Consider the following 14,732-nt stretch of genomic DNA (forward strand, 5'->3'; position numbering starts at 1 on the left):
TAGATTATAATGAATAGTCAAAATAATAAAAGTCCACAATATCAATTATCCATTGATTTATACAGACGTTTCTCACCCATTTATTACAAATAATTACTAATTTATTAAACCAATGATAATATTTTCTATCTTTTGAAATTTGAAGCAAGTGTGTAGGGCATGCCTTTAATCCCAGCATTCAGGAGGCAGAGCCAGGCAGATGTCTGTGAGGTTAAACCAGCCTGGTCTACATAGTGCCAGAACATCCAGAGCTAACTAGTGAGACCCTAGAGGGAGAGAGAGACGGGGAGAGAGAGAGAGAGAGAGAGAGAGAGAGAGGGAGAGAGAAAGAGGGAGAGAGGGAGAGAGAGAGAGGGAGAGAGGAAGAGAGGGTGAGAGGAAGGAAGAGAGGGCTATGAGTGTAGTAACAAAATTAACACCAGCTTCATTTTCTATATATATTTAAATTTAAAATCTTCAGACTTTACCTTAAAATGCTTAAATGTGTTCTTACGATATTCATACCACTCCACAAAAAAATGTAGACTTCGGAAAAACATGAGCAAATCTCTTTTTTCTTCTGCTCTGTAAAAGTAAAGTGCTATGATTAATAAGTAGTATGAAATGATAGGTTCACTTAATGTTTCTTATTTTTTCTATTGACACTGTTATACTAACACTAAAACTGCCTTTGGTGCCCTTCTATATGTTGAACCCTGCACTTGTATAAGTGTTTGTTCTTGGACTGCTAATAATCGCCAGAAACTACTATCTTAGACTGGAATGCCCTATACAAATGTTTGAACCTATTCAACTTTTCAACCACTCAAATACTACATTCTCCAGGAAAACTTACCTGACAAATAGAAAACAATGTGCTTTCTGGCACAAAGTTTCTATCCCATACAAGTTCTTGAGTGAGAACCCTAGGCACCAGCAGGCTGGGGCTAGATACCAGAAAGGCCAACCATAACATTAGAGTGGAGCTCTGGCCTAGCAAGACCCTATATGTGGTACACTGTAGGAATTTATACTCCCATAGCTCTTGGTGGTATTTCCATTATCAAATACCATATTTTATGATTTCACTCATAAGCTTCATTCATGATCCCTGAAAACAGTGGAACATCAGCATCAACTACCCTAACCCTGAAACACACTGTCTGCTAAAGAAACAGTGGAGGCCCACTGGCCAGAATTAAAGTTAGCCTCTCCAAAGCACACTGAACTAGGCAAGCTGGCATTATCTGTAAAGAAACACTGCTTTTCTGCATGTACACTAGATTAGCTGTTAATGGAATGCTAGTCATACAAAGAGCAAAAGCTAGCTAATAATGCCAATACTTCTGGCATCTAACCAATAAAATCTGGCTTTGTGATAAATAGTACAGAAAAGGAGCACTGTGAAAAGCCCAAGTACTCTTGGTCCTGCAGGTTGCAGGACCAAGTCATCACAAAACACTGGATAGGATATGCATCACTGAATGAGGTGACATAGCAGATTGAGGTGCCACTTGTTTAGCCCATCGAGTACCAGACCCCAGATGATTTTTTTCCAGCCCATCACCAGTGGATTCTAGGAATACTATAGAGAAGGATAAGTTCCATTTGACTTTGGTGAAGCAACACTATGTAGAGAGGATAAATGCTGCCAGGCTACCTAGCCACCAATGGACTCCCAACCCTGAGTAGTGCTATTTATGGACTCTCTGTGTTGCTAAGTTTATTTTCCCTCGTAGGCTTCCTGCTAGTAAATCAGTGTTCATTATGTCTCACATACCACCTTGAGGTGTTTCTTCCTGTCTCTTGTCTTGCAAAGCTAGGATGTTGGCACCAGGATTTGTGAAACCAGAAACTAGATTACTCATTATTGTATTCTTAGATACAGTGCATAGTATCCTTATAATATTTGTATTTTAAGTTGAGATATACCAAACTTCTTTCTTTGAAATTTTATAAATAGTGTCAATTGAACAGAGTTGAGTAACCACTACCACAATCAAATTATAAACCAGTTTCATTAATACAGAACAATGAGAAGAAATACAACAGACTTCATGTCAAATCCTTAATATAAATGAATATTCTTAAAGTATTTGGAGGAGGGGTAGAAAACAACCTAAAAGCTCAAACTGTCAACTAAGAATTCTATATCCAAAAGAAAACTTTCAAAACTACAGATAAAGACTTTAAAGTCAATAATTTAAAAAAGAAGCTAAAACCATTACAGGCAAATTATTATGATTATTAATTATTATTCTTTTTTGAGACATGGCTTTGTGTGTGTGTGTGTGTGTGTGTGTGTGTGTGTGTGTGTAACATCCCTGGCTATCCTAGAACTGTCTTATAGATCAAGCTGGACTCAAACTCACAAGGGATCCACCTGCCTCTCCCTCCCAAATGCTGGGATTAAAGGCATGGACCAAAGGTTGATATTATTAGGAACCAAGTCTCATTGTGGAAGAAGAAACATGTAAATGTGAAACAGGAACATGTACAAAAGCAGTATAAAGATGAACTGGAATATAACTAGAAACACTGGTATGAATTCACAAGTCCATATATACATTTATTCATATATGTATCTAAAAGATCCTATGATTGTGTGTGTGTGTGTGTGTGTGAGTATAAGCACAAATTTTCTAGTTCTGTCTCCTGAAAAAACCAGGAAACAAAACACTCTAATAGCAATGAACACATCATGTGTCAAATCTTGGTCTCTAAAACTAGTCCCCACTAAAAGTCCTCAGAGAAACAACTTAATAAATGGATGGAGCAGAAGGGGCCCTATATATTACAATTCCTGAAAACCTTTTAATATCAAATTACAAAAAACAGTTTGTAGACATGACAAAGTAGTACCACATGGCTGTAGGAGTCAGTTCAAAGAGATTTTCAGTGGTCATTTTTCAGATATTTTGATCACCAACATATATAAAAAGGTTAAATTATTTAACAGGTTTGGAGAGATTGTTCAGTGGTTAAGAATATTTGCTGCTGGGCAGGAGAGATGGCTCAGCGGTGAAGAGCAGTGACTGTTCTTCCAGAGGTCCTGAGTTTAATTCCCGGCAACCACATGGTGGCTCACACCACCTTGAATGAGATCTAGTGCCTTCTGTTGGCATTCAGGCAGACAGTTGTATATATAATAAATAAATAAAATTAAATTAAAAAAAAGAATATTTGCTGCTGTTTCCGAGGACCCAAGTTCAGTTCCCAACATCTACATCTGGTGGCTCACAACTCAGCTTCAGGGTATCCCATGGCTTCTTCTGCCCTCTGTGGGCACACACACACACACACACACACACACACACACACACACACACACACACACACACACACACACACACAATTTCAAAATAATCATCAAAAATGGGAATGACTGAGGCAATACCTGCAATATAGATATGAACATGTATATTTACCAAACAATAGAGATTTGTTTCTTAAGGGCAAATCCAAATTCTACTGACAAATGAGGGAGACAATAAAGAGTTAAAATGTTGCCATTTATCAAGCATCACTGTGTTATTCACATACACAAAAAGACATGAAATTAGAAGGTGGAGTGAGTTGGGAAGAGAAGGGGGACCAATGGGAGTGGAAGGGGGACAAGAGTAACATGGATCAAAATGATCGAAATACATTAGGTACACATATAAAATGTTATAATGACATCAATTATTTTTAATTAATTGAAAATAACATTATTCTAGAAATACTACTGTGGTGGTTTGACTAGGAATGGCTTCCATAGACTCACGTGTTTGAATACTTGGTCCATAGGAAGTGACACTATTAGGAGGTGTGGTCTTGTTGGAGGAAGCATGTTACTAGGGGGGTAGGCTTTGAGCCAGAAGCTCAAGCCAGTTTACCTCCTGCTGCATGAGGATCTGGATGTAGAACTCTTAGCAATCTATCCAGCACCATTTCTGCCCGCTGCTGCCATGCTTCCAGCCATGATGGTAATGGGCTAAACCTCTGAAACCGTAAGCCAGCCCCAATTAAATGTTTTGCTTTGTAAGAATGGCCATGGGCATGGTGTCTCTTCACAGCAATAGGAACCCTCACTAAGACAAGACCTATATGTCCATTGGCAGATGAATGGAAGACCAAAATGTGATATTTATTTAAACAGAATCCTACCTTAAAACAAGGAATTTCTGACACAGACTACTATGGATATATCTTAATATTATACCAAGAGTGACTATGCATAATATACCACACATTTCAGAAAGCTGTAAGAATTTTTAATGTAAAGAAATATAAATGATAAAGACATATTTAACTTGACTTAAACATTACACAGTGCATATGTATCAAAGCAGCATGCTTAAGAATTTTTTATTTTTCTAGCCAGGTGTTAGTGGCACACGCCTTTAATCCCAGCACTCGGGAGGCTGAGGCAGGTGTATAAGCAGTGATTTACCAAAACGTAAGCAGATAGGGTTCGGGTATATTTATTAGGGAAATATGCCTTACTTACAGTGCTCCTAGCCAACCAACAGGTAAGCAGAGCAAGTCAAAGCAACAGGGAGAAGAGCTACATGTGCGTTCCCCATATCTCTTTAAACATTTACCGAGTCACCCTGACATCACCTTGATCACACCCTGATGGCGTGGTTGGACACACCTGTAGCCAGCCCTTAAGAGGCATGGTTACGCTGTCTCCCCACAATTCCCTTTTATACTTAACAGTGTAAAGTATCCAAAATTAACAATAATAAAGGTGAAATACAAGAAGATACAATAATCTGCTATGTCACACCCTAACTATGTCTATATAACTAAGGCCTAAAGTCGTCTGAAAGAGGTGTCCAAGCCTGAACACCTCCTATGAGGCACACGCCTTTAATCCCAGCATTCGGGAGGCAGAGGCAGGTGGATCTCTGTGAGTTCGAGGCCAGCCTGGTCTACAGAGTGAGTTCCAGGACAACCTCCAAAGTAATACAGAGAAACCCTGTCTCGAAAAAAAACAAAAAACAAACCAAAAAGAGAATTATTTTTCTAATAAATCAGTGAAAACCAATTTAAATTTTAAAAACTACTGTGCTAAGTAAAGCTAGTCCCTCCCCAAAAGACAAATACTTCATAATTCTACTTCTATGAGGTACTTGATATAGTTAAAAAAACAAACAAACAAACAATTACTGATGGAAGCTCTATGATGATAGGTGGATTAGTCACTCATCTGCTTACAGGGTAGGGCACCCTTTCCACTATTGCTAGGAGTTTTGGGGGGGTGTATGAAGGGGAGAGGAGGGGCTGGAGGGAGAACTGTGGTTGAAATGTAAAATGAAATTTGAAAGAATAAATAAATCATAAAAGAAGATCAAACAAAGTAGAATGGCAGTAGTCACTGCATGGTGGAAACGTAAGAGGGAACTTATAAAGTTGTTGTTCAGTTGTTAATTAAAAATTATTTTGTCTGCTGAGTAATGGTGACACACACCTTTAATTCTAGCACTTAGGAAACAGGTGGAACTCTGTGAGTTTGAGGCCAACCTGCTCTACAGAGCTAGTTCCAGGACAAAGAAACTATGTCTGGAGGGGGTGGGGGAGGAAGGAAGGAAGGAACAAAACAAAACATTTCTGAGTAAATAAATTACTCTCCAAAAGATATACACCTAAAAAAGGCAGCAGTTTCTTCAGTATGGCCTATAAGCAAAGAGACAAGATTTATCTATTTTACATTAACCAAGTAAGCAAAAACCAAACCCTTCAGCATGTGATTGATGAGTGAGCAAAAATAATCTTAGAATGACCAGAGTACACACATATACAAACACCAACCTGATGACAGTAATGTAATTTTTAAAAGAACTTTAAAAGTATAGTTCCTTTGTACTTATCAAGATTACCATTATTATGGCATGCATAGTATTCAGTTACATACAGAAAGAGTGTGTGCGTGTGTGGTGGGGGCTCTTATCACTGTAGGATTGATTATAATGTATCTATTTTTCCTACAGAAAGTCCAAACTTCAGCAGATGTAAAACAGATGTTACAGATTTTTCCCAAAACATTTGCAAAACATTTTAATTTCAACTAAAGTAGTCAGAAAACCAAAATGATTGCAAATGTCTCCTTCTTAAGCACAAAGCAAAGCATAAAAAGAAATTTGGAAATCTTCTACAATGTTCTCCTAGAAAAGAATCTAATTATATGTTTGTAGTTAATTCGTTTAAATATTATCATTCACTCTCATACAGTATTGGTGTTGTAAAACAGTATGATCATCTTGGAAAACAGTTTGTAATTTACTATAAACTTAAGCATGCCAAACATATCCTTATATAAATCATAATGCCAGTTTTGCTTACTTGCTCTAGGAAAAAGAAAATTGACATTCACTGTAAATCTTGGGATGCATCCTCCACGAATGAGGAGCATGAAGGATACTGTAAGGGGCCGTGGGCCCAAAACTATGCGGCTTAAAGCCCACCTTTGTAAGACTTTTAATGACCTTTAAGTTTGCGGCTTAAAGCCAGCTCTGTGAGCCTCCTGTAACCTGTAATTAGATACGGTTTGGCCAAGCGGAACTGCTAACTGCTTCTGTTCCAAGAAAGGGTCTGGAGCTTTTCTGTTCGCTGTTCCAAGGAAGACCACTAGATGTTCCGGCTGACAAGAATGTTCCAGCCCCAGCAAATACCTGATGTTCCTTCTATTATTCCCCCCAATTCTATTGTTGCAGGGCTATTTAAGCCCACTCTAAGCCCCAATAAATCGAGACCTTGACGCGACTCAGACTGACTCTGTCTTTCTTTATGCGCTTGGTCTCCATTCTCTCTCGCCCCCATTGACCCCTAGGTGATACTCCCTCGAGACCCACAAATAACCTGGCCTGCTGGACGGGTCAGGATACATTCCAAGGTTTCAAGTGAAAGCCTAAAACCAAAATAGTATCAAATCATATAATGTTTTCTATACACATATAACCATGATAAAGCTAAATTTATTAATTAAGCACACTAAGACACTAATAATAGAACACTTACACTGCAGTGAAAATTTAGTGTCTTTCTTAAAAGAGTCAAGACATCTACTATATAATTTACAAAAACAATTTATATTAGACTTATGTACTTTGTATTAGTGTTTGGCTGCAGGTATGTATGTATACCATGTGTGTGACTGGTGCCTTCAGAGATCAGAAAAGGGCATATGATACCTGGGAACTAGAGTTACAGATGGTTGTGAGCCATCCATCTCGAAACCAAACCTGGGTCCTCTGCAAGAATAACAAGTGCTCTTAACTGCTGAACCATTCCTCCTGCACCTACTATACATTTTATCAACATGATATATATATAATTCTAATATGGTATATTCACTAAACTCTGAAAACAGCACAGATAGCATAGATGTGCTTTGATGGGTAAGTAGGTTAATTCTGGCTTTGCCAGGAGTTAAGAGTAGCAGAGTAATAGTACAAAGAGTTTATGTGTATATTGCAAGAACAATTCTTTTCTTCTTTATTTAAAATAGAGTCTCATTACATAGCCTAGGTGTCTTAGGTTTTTATTGCTGTGAAGAGACACCATGACCAAGGCAACACTTATGAAAAATAACATTTAATTGAGGGGTCTTGCTTACATTTCAGAGGTTCAGTTTATTATCATTATGACAGGGAGCACAGCCGTGTGCAGGCAGACAAGGTCCTGGAGCTGAAAGTGCTATATCTTGCAGGCAACAGAAAGTCGACTGACTGTCACACTGAAGGAAGCTTTAGCAAAAGACACCTCAAAGTCTTCACTCTTTTTCTGTTGTTTGTTTTATTTGTTGTTTGAGACAGGGTTCTTCTGTAGCATTGGAGCCTATACTGGAACTCGCTCTGTAGACCAGGCTGGCCTTGAACTCACAGAGATCTACGTACCTCTGTCTCCTGAGTGCTGGGATCAAAGCCATGCACCACCACTGCACAACTAGTGTTCACTATTAGGAAGATCTATAATGAAAAGGAGCAAGCTGAGCAAGTAAAAATAAAAAAAAAAAATGTACAGATTGAGGAGAAAGGGGCATCAGGAAGTGGAATGGAGCTCAGTCCTGTGTTCCAGGAGATAAACCAATTAAGAAATGAAATAAAGGGAGTGGTGACTTCAGGGCAAGACCCCACCCAGCTAAGCTTCCAACTTATGAAAATGAATTAAAGAACACCTAAGGTCCAGGAGTGATGGTGCACACCTTTAATCCCAGTACCCTGAAGGCAGAGGCTGGCAGATCTCTATGTTTGAGGCCAGCCTGGTCTACAGACCAAGTTTCAGGACAGCCAAGCTTAGGCAGCGGAGGACAGAAAACTGGTGAAGATGCAATTTAAAGAAGGGGCCATGTTCTAGCCCCAGCAAGCATCAGAATGTGGCAGTTTCAATCATGTGGCTGTAGCTTTAGAATCAAAGACAGAAGAAAGGGTTTATGGAATCTCCCTCCATGACTAAGGAAAGCCGCTGAGGCCAAGACATGTGTCTGCCATGCCCCAGAGAGGCCACTGCCTGAAGCTGTGAAGGTAAAGCCTAGGTTGCCTTGAAGACCCCAATATGTTGGAGAGGACAAGGCTGTGGGAAAGTTGCCAAGGAGTGCTGCTAACCAACTGGAAAAGCCCAAGAGAGAGAAGTGTGTTGCAGTCAACAAAATTGAAAGGAGTTGGAGATCTGAAGAATCTCCAACAGTTTGGAGAGTTTGCCCAGCAGGATTTTGGTTTTGCTTTCATCCAGTTTTTCCTCATATATGGGTACAGCCTCTTATAACATGATTCATTCAAAAACAAAAAGAAAAGTTGTTCATCAAAAATTTAAAAATGTTTTGAAAACATGCTGAGAAAATAAAAGACAAAGTACAAAATGGGAGACATGCCTGGAAAAATACAAAGAAGTATCTATTTTCAGAACATATAAAGAATTTTCAAAGGAATGGTGAGAAAAAAAAAACTAAACCAAATAATTTAAAAAGCAGGGAATGAAGCTTCAAAGAGGATAAGCAGGCAGCAACATGTAAAGACACACTATCAACAATCAGGGAAATGAGACACACACACTTCTAACACAGCTTATGTAAAGGGAGCTCCTACAGAGCTACACAGCTGATTTGATTCTGGGTGTTAGCACCTGGGTCTTGATCTGCTTTTGTGACTGCTACCTTTTATGTCCACTATATTCTATTTGAAGTATGTAAATCTTTTTAAAATTATTATTTTTAAAATTTCATTTTATTTCCAATCAAAGTTCTCCCTCCCATCCTTCCTCCCACTCCTCCCCCTTATCTGCCCCTCAGCCAACACCCCCCCCCATTGACTCCTCTCGACCCCTAAGGGCTCCCAGGGGGAGTTAAAGTCTGGTACATTAGGCTGGGGCAGGTCCAAGCCCTTCCCCCTGCATTAAGGCTGAGCATGACACCCCACCATAGGAAATGGGCTCCAACAAGCTAGCTCATGCACCAGAGATCCCTGGTCCTACTGCTAGGGGCCCCTCAGATAGCCCAAGCTTCACAACTGTCTCCCACAAACAGAGGGCCTAGTTTGGTCCCATGGAGGCTCCACAGCTGTCAATCAGAGTTCACAAGTTCCCGGGAGCTGTTTCTGTAGATTTCTCCAACATGGTTTTGACCTCCCTTGCTCATATATTCTGTTCTCCCTCTCTTCAACTGGATTCCTGGAGTTTGGCCTGGTGCTTGGTTGTGGATCCCTGCATCTGTTTCCATCACTTACTGGATGAAGGCTCTATGACGATACTTAGGGTATTCACCCATGTGATTACAGGGGAAGGCCAGTTCAGGCACCCTCTCCACTATTGCTAGGAGTCTTAGCTGGAGTCATCCTTCTGAAATCTTGGAAATTTCCCTAGCACCAGGAGACTTGTTCAACAATATTCATAGTAGCATTATTTGCAATAGCCAGAACTTAGAAACAATCTAGATGCCCCTCAACTGAAGAATGTGTAAAGAAAATGTGGTATATTTACACAATGGAGTATTACTCAGCTGTTAAAAAAACAAAACAAACAAACAAACAAAAAAACCAATGATATCATGAAATTTTCAAGCAAATGGATGGAACTAGAAAAGAACCATCCTGAGCAAAATAACATAGACTCAGAAAGACAAACACAGTATATATTCCCTCATAAATGGGTATCAGATGTAAAATAAAGGATAACCAGACTAATCCACAGCTCTAGAGAAGCTAAGAACAAAGAGGACTGTAAGAGGGACACATGGATCATCCTGGGAAGGGAAATTCAATGAGATCTCCTAGGTAAACTGGAGGAGAGGAGGTCGGTAAAGGGGAGGGGATAGCGGATGAGAACATGAGGGGAACAGGATGCTGTACGAGGGAAGAAATAGAGAGGGAGAGCAAAGAAAGAGACACCTTGATAGAGAGAGCCACTATGGGTTTATGAAGTATGTAAATCTTATTTGAGTGCCTCCAAAAAGATTCAAAGCCTATGCAAAACTTGGTTGCAGAAGAACTCAAAAAACCCGAGTTCTGTGGCTGAGAACTGCTTTGGCATTTGTCTGTGGAGCTTCAGATAAAAGGTTTTGTAATCCAACTTGACTTGTTAAGGTGTAAATACTATAACAATGAAAAGCCTTTTGCAGACAGAGGCAGGTGGATCTCTGTGAGTTTGAGGTCAGCCTCATCTACAAAGTGAGTTCCAGTTTAGGGGAATGTCCTTCTGTATGCTTTCTCTTATTGGTTGATGAATAAAGCTGTTTTGGCCAATGGATAGGCAGGATGTAACCAGGCAGGAAGTATAGGCAGAGCTATCAGAGTAGGAGAATGCTGGGAAGAGGAATGCAGAGAGTGAATCTCGAGAGAGACACCATGTAGCTTCTGAGAAAGCCAGAGGCTCGGGCATCACTGGTACGCCAAGACCATGTGGAGATATACAGATTAATAGAAATGGGTTAATAATTAAGAGAGAGCTAGCCAATAAGAAGCCTGAGCCACCAGGCATTGGTGGATCTTGCCTTTAATCCCAGCACTTGGGTGGGTGGATCTCTGCGAGTTCAAGGCCAGCCTGTCTACAGAGTGAGTGCCAGGATAGGCTCCAAAGGTACACAGGAAACCCTGTCTTGAAAAAACCAAAAAAAGAAAGAAAGAAACCTGAGCCATAGGCCAAACAGTTTATAAATTTATATAAGCCTCTGTATGTCTATTTGGGACTAAACAGCTGTGGGACACAGAAACTTTTCGCCTACTGCTAGGGCTGTTACAGAGAAACCCTATCTCAATGCACCCCCCCCCCCCACACACACACGCAAAGCCTTTTGAAAAGTCAGTTCACTAGAAGCTGACTGCCCTGTGGTTGTAATGGCTAAAAATCCTAAAGTGGCCCTGTTTCTTCTATAGATCCAAGTGAACTGAACACCCGACAAAATAGCTTAAAAACAAAAAATAAAGAAAAAATATCAAGTGTTGAGCCAGGCATGGTGGCATACACCTCTTGTCCCAGCACCTGGGAGGGGGCAGGAGGATCATAAGTTCAATACCAGCTTAGGCTACTGAGAATCTGTCTCAAAAAAAAAAAAAAAAATACCCACGCACACCCCCAAATCAGGAAGAAATAAACAAGTATTGAAGAGGATGTGGGCAACTAGTCTTGCATATTGCTAGTGGAAATGCAGTGCAGTGAATCACTTGGGAAAGTAGTTTCACAGTACCTTATAAAGTTAAATATACCCTTGCTACATAACCCAGTACTATTTCTAGGTACTTAACCTACAGTAGAAGTCAGCAAACCTTTTTTCGAAGGGCCAAATAGGAAACATGTCAGGATGTTTTCTATATGATTTCTATCCTGATTACCCTGCTACTATAACATGCTGCCAACTATGTACAAAATGTAAAAGAATGGGGCATAAATGGACATAAATTTGTTAAGTCATAGTTTGTCCATCCTTGAGAGAAATGAATCTACACTCAAAAGCATTATACCAGAAAGACTTGGCCATGCTGGAAGTCCAGAAAGAATTTACCAGTAACACAGTAACATGCAAAACGTGATCAGGTGCTGCTGGAGTACAAGCATGAAGCCTCAAACCTTGTCAGAGTGAGAAACTAAGTGACTGAAGGGTGAGACGGTAAAGCAATGAAAGAAAACAAATCCATGGATTCCAAGGGAGAAGGCCAACCCGTCTCTCTCTCGGAGAGGCACAGGATCACTACTGATGCCAAGACAATGAATAACTGTTTCTGAAAGAGGGACAGCAGTGAAAACCCTCTGGTTCCATGGAAGGGACAAGACATTCATTGGGCCTGTGATCCTACATCAATAATGATCATTGGTGACACATGCCTGCAGTCTCAACCACTTGGAAAGATGAGGCAAGATGATCACAATTTTACAACAATCTATGTAACAGATACACACGCGTGTGCACACACACGTGCACATCCCATAACACACAGAAAAAACAATCCTGATGCAGAGAGATACCTCAGTAGTAAACAGCGAGTACTTGCAGGGTACCTAAATGCTGTTCCAGGCACCCATGCCAGGACCTACTCCAGCCCCAGGGGATTGTTCCTGGCCTCTGAGGGTACCTGAAGGCATGTGCACACACATAATAAAAAAGAATTAAAATATATCTTTAAAATAGTAATAATAAGCTGGGTGTTGGTGGAGCATGCCTTTAATCCCAGCACTCGGGAGGCAGACGCAGGATCTCTGTGAGTTCGAGGCCAGCTTTGTCTCCAGAGTAAGTGCCAGAGAAACCTGTCTCGAACCCCCTGCTAAAAAAATAGTAATAATAATAATAATAATAATAATAATAATAATAATAATAAATAATAATCCCAAATCCAGCTCAACTGTGGACTACCATTGAGTTAGTTCCCCACATTAGCAGCATGATAAAAGGCTGGCTACAAGTACTCAATATTTGCTTCAGTTTGCTTTCTCACAGGCAATGTCTACCATTCAACCAAAAATTATGAGGCAAATATTCAAGAAAAATTAACCCATTGTTAGCCAATCAGCAGATCTGGATGCAAAGATGATTCAGAGATTGTTATTTGTTAAATAGAAGCTCTAATATATTTAAGATTTGGCGTGTAATTCCAGTCACTAAAGAAGGTAAGGCAGAAGAGTGAAAGTTTGAAACCAGCTATGTCCAAAAAGGGAAATCTAGTCTCAACACAAAAGCTTTAATTAATATGTTAAAAGATTCAGTCGATTCTTACAGCTCCAGAGAAACTAGGTAACAAGGATGACCCTAATAGGGATACATGGGTCACCCTGAGAAGAGAAATTAGATGAGATCTACTGGGTAAACTGCGGGGGGTGGGGGGGGGTAAGGGAGAGGGTTGGGGGATGAGAACATGAGGGAACAGGGTGGTTGGGCGGGATGCAGTGGAAGAGCAATGAAAGATATCTTAATAGAGGGAGCCACTATGGGTTAGGGGAAAACCTGGTGCTAGGGTGATTTCTAAGAATCCAGAAGGATGACCCCAGCTAGGACTCCTATGAATAGTGGAGAGGATGCCTGAACTGGCCTTCCCCTGTAATCACATGGGTGAATATCCCAACTATCATCATAGAGCCTTCATCCAGTAATCAAGTCCAAGAGAGGGAGGAGGGAATATATGAGCAAGGGAGATCAAAATCATGATGGAGAAATCTAAAGAAACGGCTGAGCCTGGTGGTGGTGTCGAACACCTTTAATCCCATCACTCAGGAGGCAGAGGCAGGCAGATCTCAGAGTTTGAGACCAGCCTGGTCTAAAAGAGCTACTTCCAGGACAGCCTCCAAAGCCACAGAGAAACCTTGTCTTGAAAAATCAAAAAAGAAAAAGAAAAAAGAAACCACTGAACCAAGCTTGTGGGAACTCATGAACTCTAGACGGACAGCTGTGGAGCCTCCATGGGCCCGAACTAGGCCCTCTGTATGTGGAAGACAGTTAAGCTTGGGACATCTGAGGGGCTCCTGGCAGTAGGACCACAATACAAACCTGGTACATGAGCTCATTCCCTATGGTGGGATGCCATGTTCAGCCTTAATGCATGGTAGAGGGAGTTGGCCCTGCCCCAACCTATAGTGCCAGGCTTTGTTGACATTTCATGGGAGCCTTTACCCATGAGAAGGAGTGGACTAAGGATGGGCTGGGGTGGGTGGGGGGAAGCAGTGAAGAGGGTCAGGAGGGAGAACTGTGGTTGGAATGTAAAATGAAAATTTAAAGAATAATTAAATTATTTAAAAAAAAAAACCTTTAAGTGATAGAATCAAAAAAAAAAAAAAAAGACCAAAAAAACCACGATCCTGTGGAAAGATCAACAGCATATATAATGACATTTTCTGGCCTCCACAGACACTATACATACATAGTATACAAACATACATTCAGGAAAAACACCCATACACATAACATTTAAAAAAATATTTAAATATATATTAAAAAATAGAAAACAAAAAAATTACAAAGAAAAATTTAAAACCTGTGGAGTAAAAATCAACCATAAAACAATAAAATTTGTAACACAGCTTACCTAGATGCAAATTCACTTAATTCTGAATATTCTGTGGGTTCCATTATTATGCTGAGGTCAGTTATAACAGATGATGATTTCTCTTTAGTCTAAAATAAAGATGAAAAGTTTATATACAAGAGCAGACTACCTTTTAAACTAGACAAAAATACTTTAAATATGCAAATAAAAAATTGACAAAAATTATAAAATATTGGCTATTTGTGGAGTAAATTAAATTATATACTCAGTACTTAATAAAACCTAAAATGATTCAATATAAATTGA

General features: G+C 39.9%; 1 protein-coding gene across 2 annotated transcripts in view; it reads right to left on the minus strand.

The window, feature by feature from the left end:
- Cenpp (centromere protein P) overlaps window positions 1-14,732 on the minus strand; it is a 199,421-nt gene that overhangs the window by 168,429 nt on the left and 16,260 nt on the right. For both annotated transcript variants that reach the window (XM_027409941.2, XM_027409940.2), the window contains exons 4-5: window positions 14,466-14,554; window positions 468-564 (exon numbers count right to left, since the gene is read on the minus strand). In XM_027409941.2, coding sequence (XP_027265742.1) covers window positions 468-564; window positions 14,466-14,554 — 186 coding nt within the window. The remainder of the gene's footprint in view (window positions 1-467; window positions 565-14,465; window positions 14,555-14,732) is intronic.

This window comes from Cricetulus griseus, chromosome 3 (assembly GCF_003668045.3).
Source record: "Cricetulus griseus strain 17A/GY chromosome 3, alternate assembly CriGri-PICRH-1.0, whole genome shotgun sequence".
Classification (NCBI taxonomy): domain Eukaryota; kingdom Metazoa; phylum Chordata; class Mammalia; order Rodentia; family Cricetidae; genus Cricetulus; species Cricetulus griseus.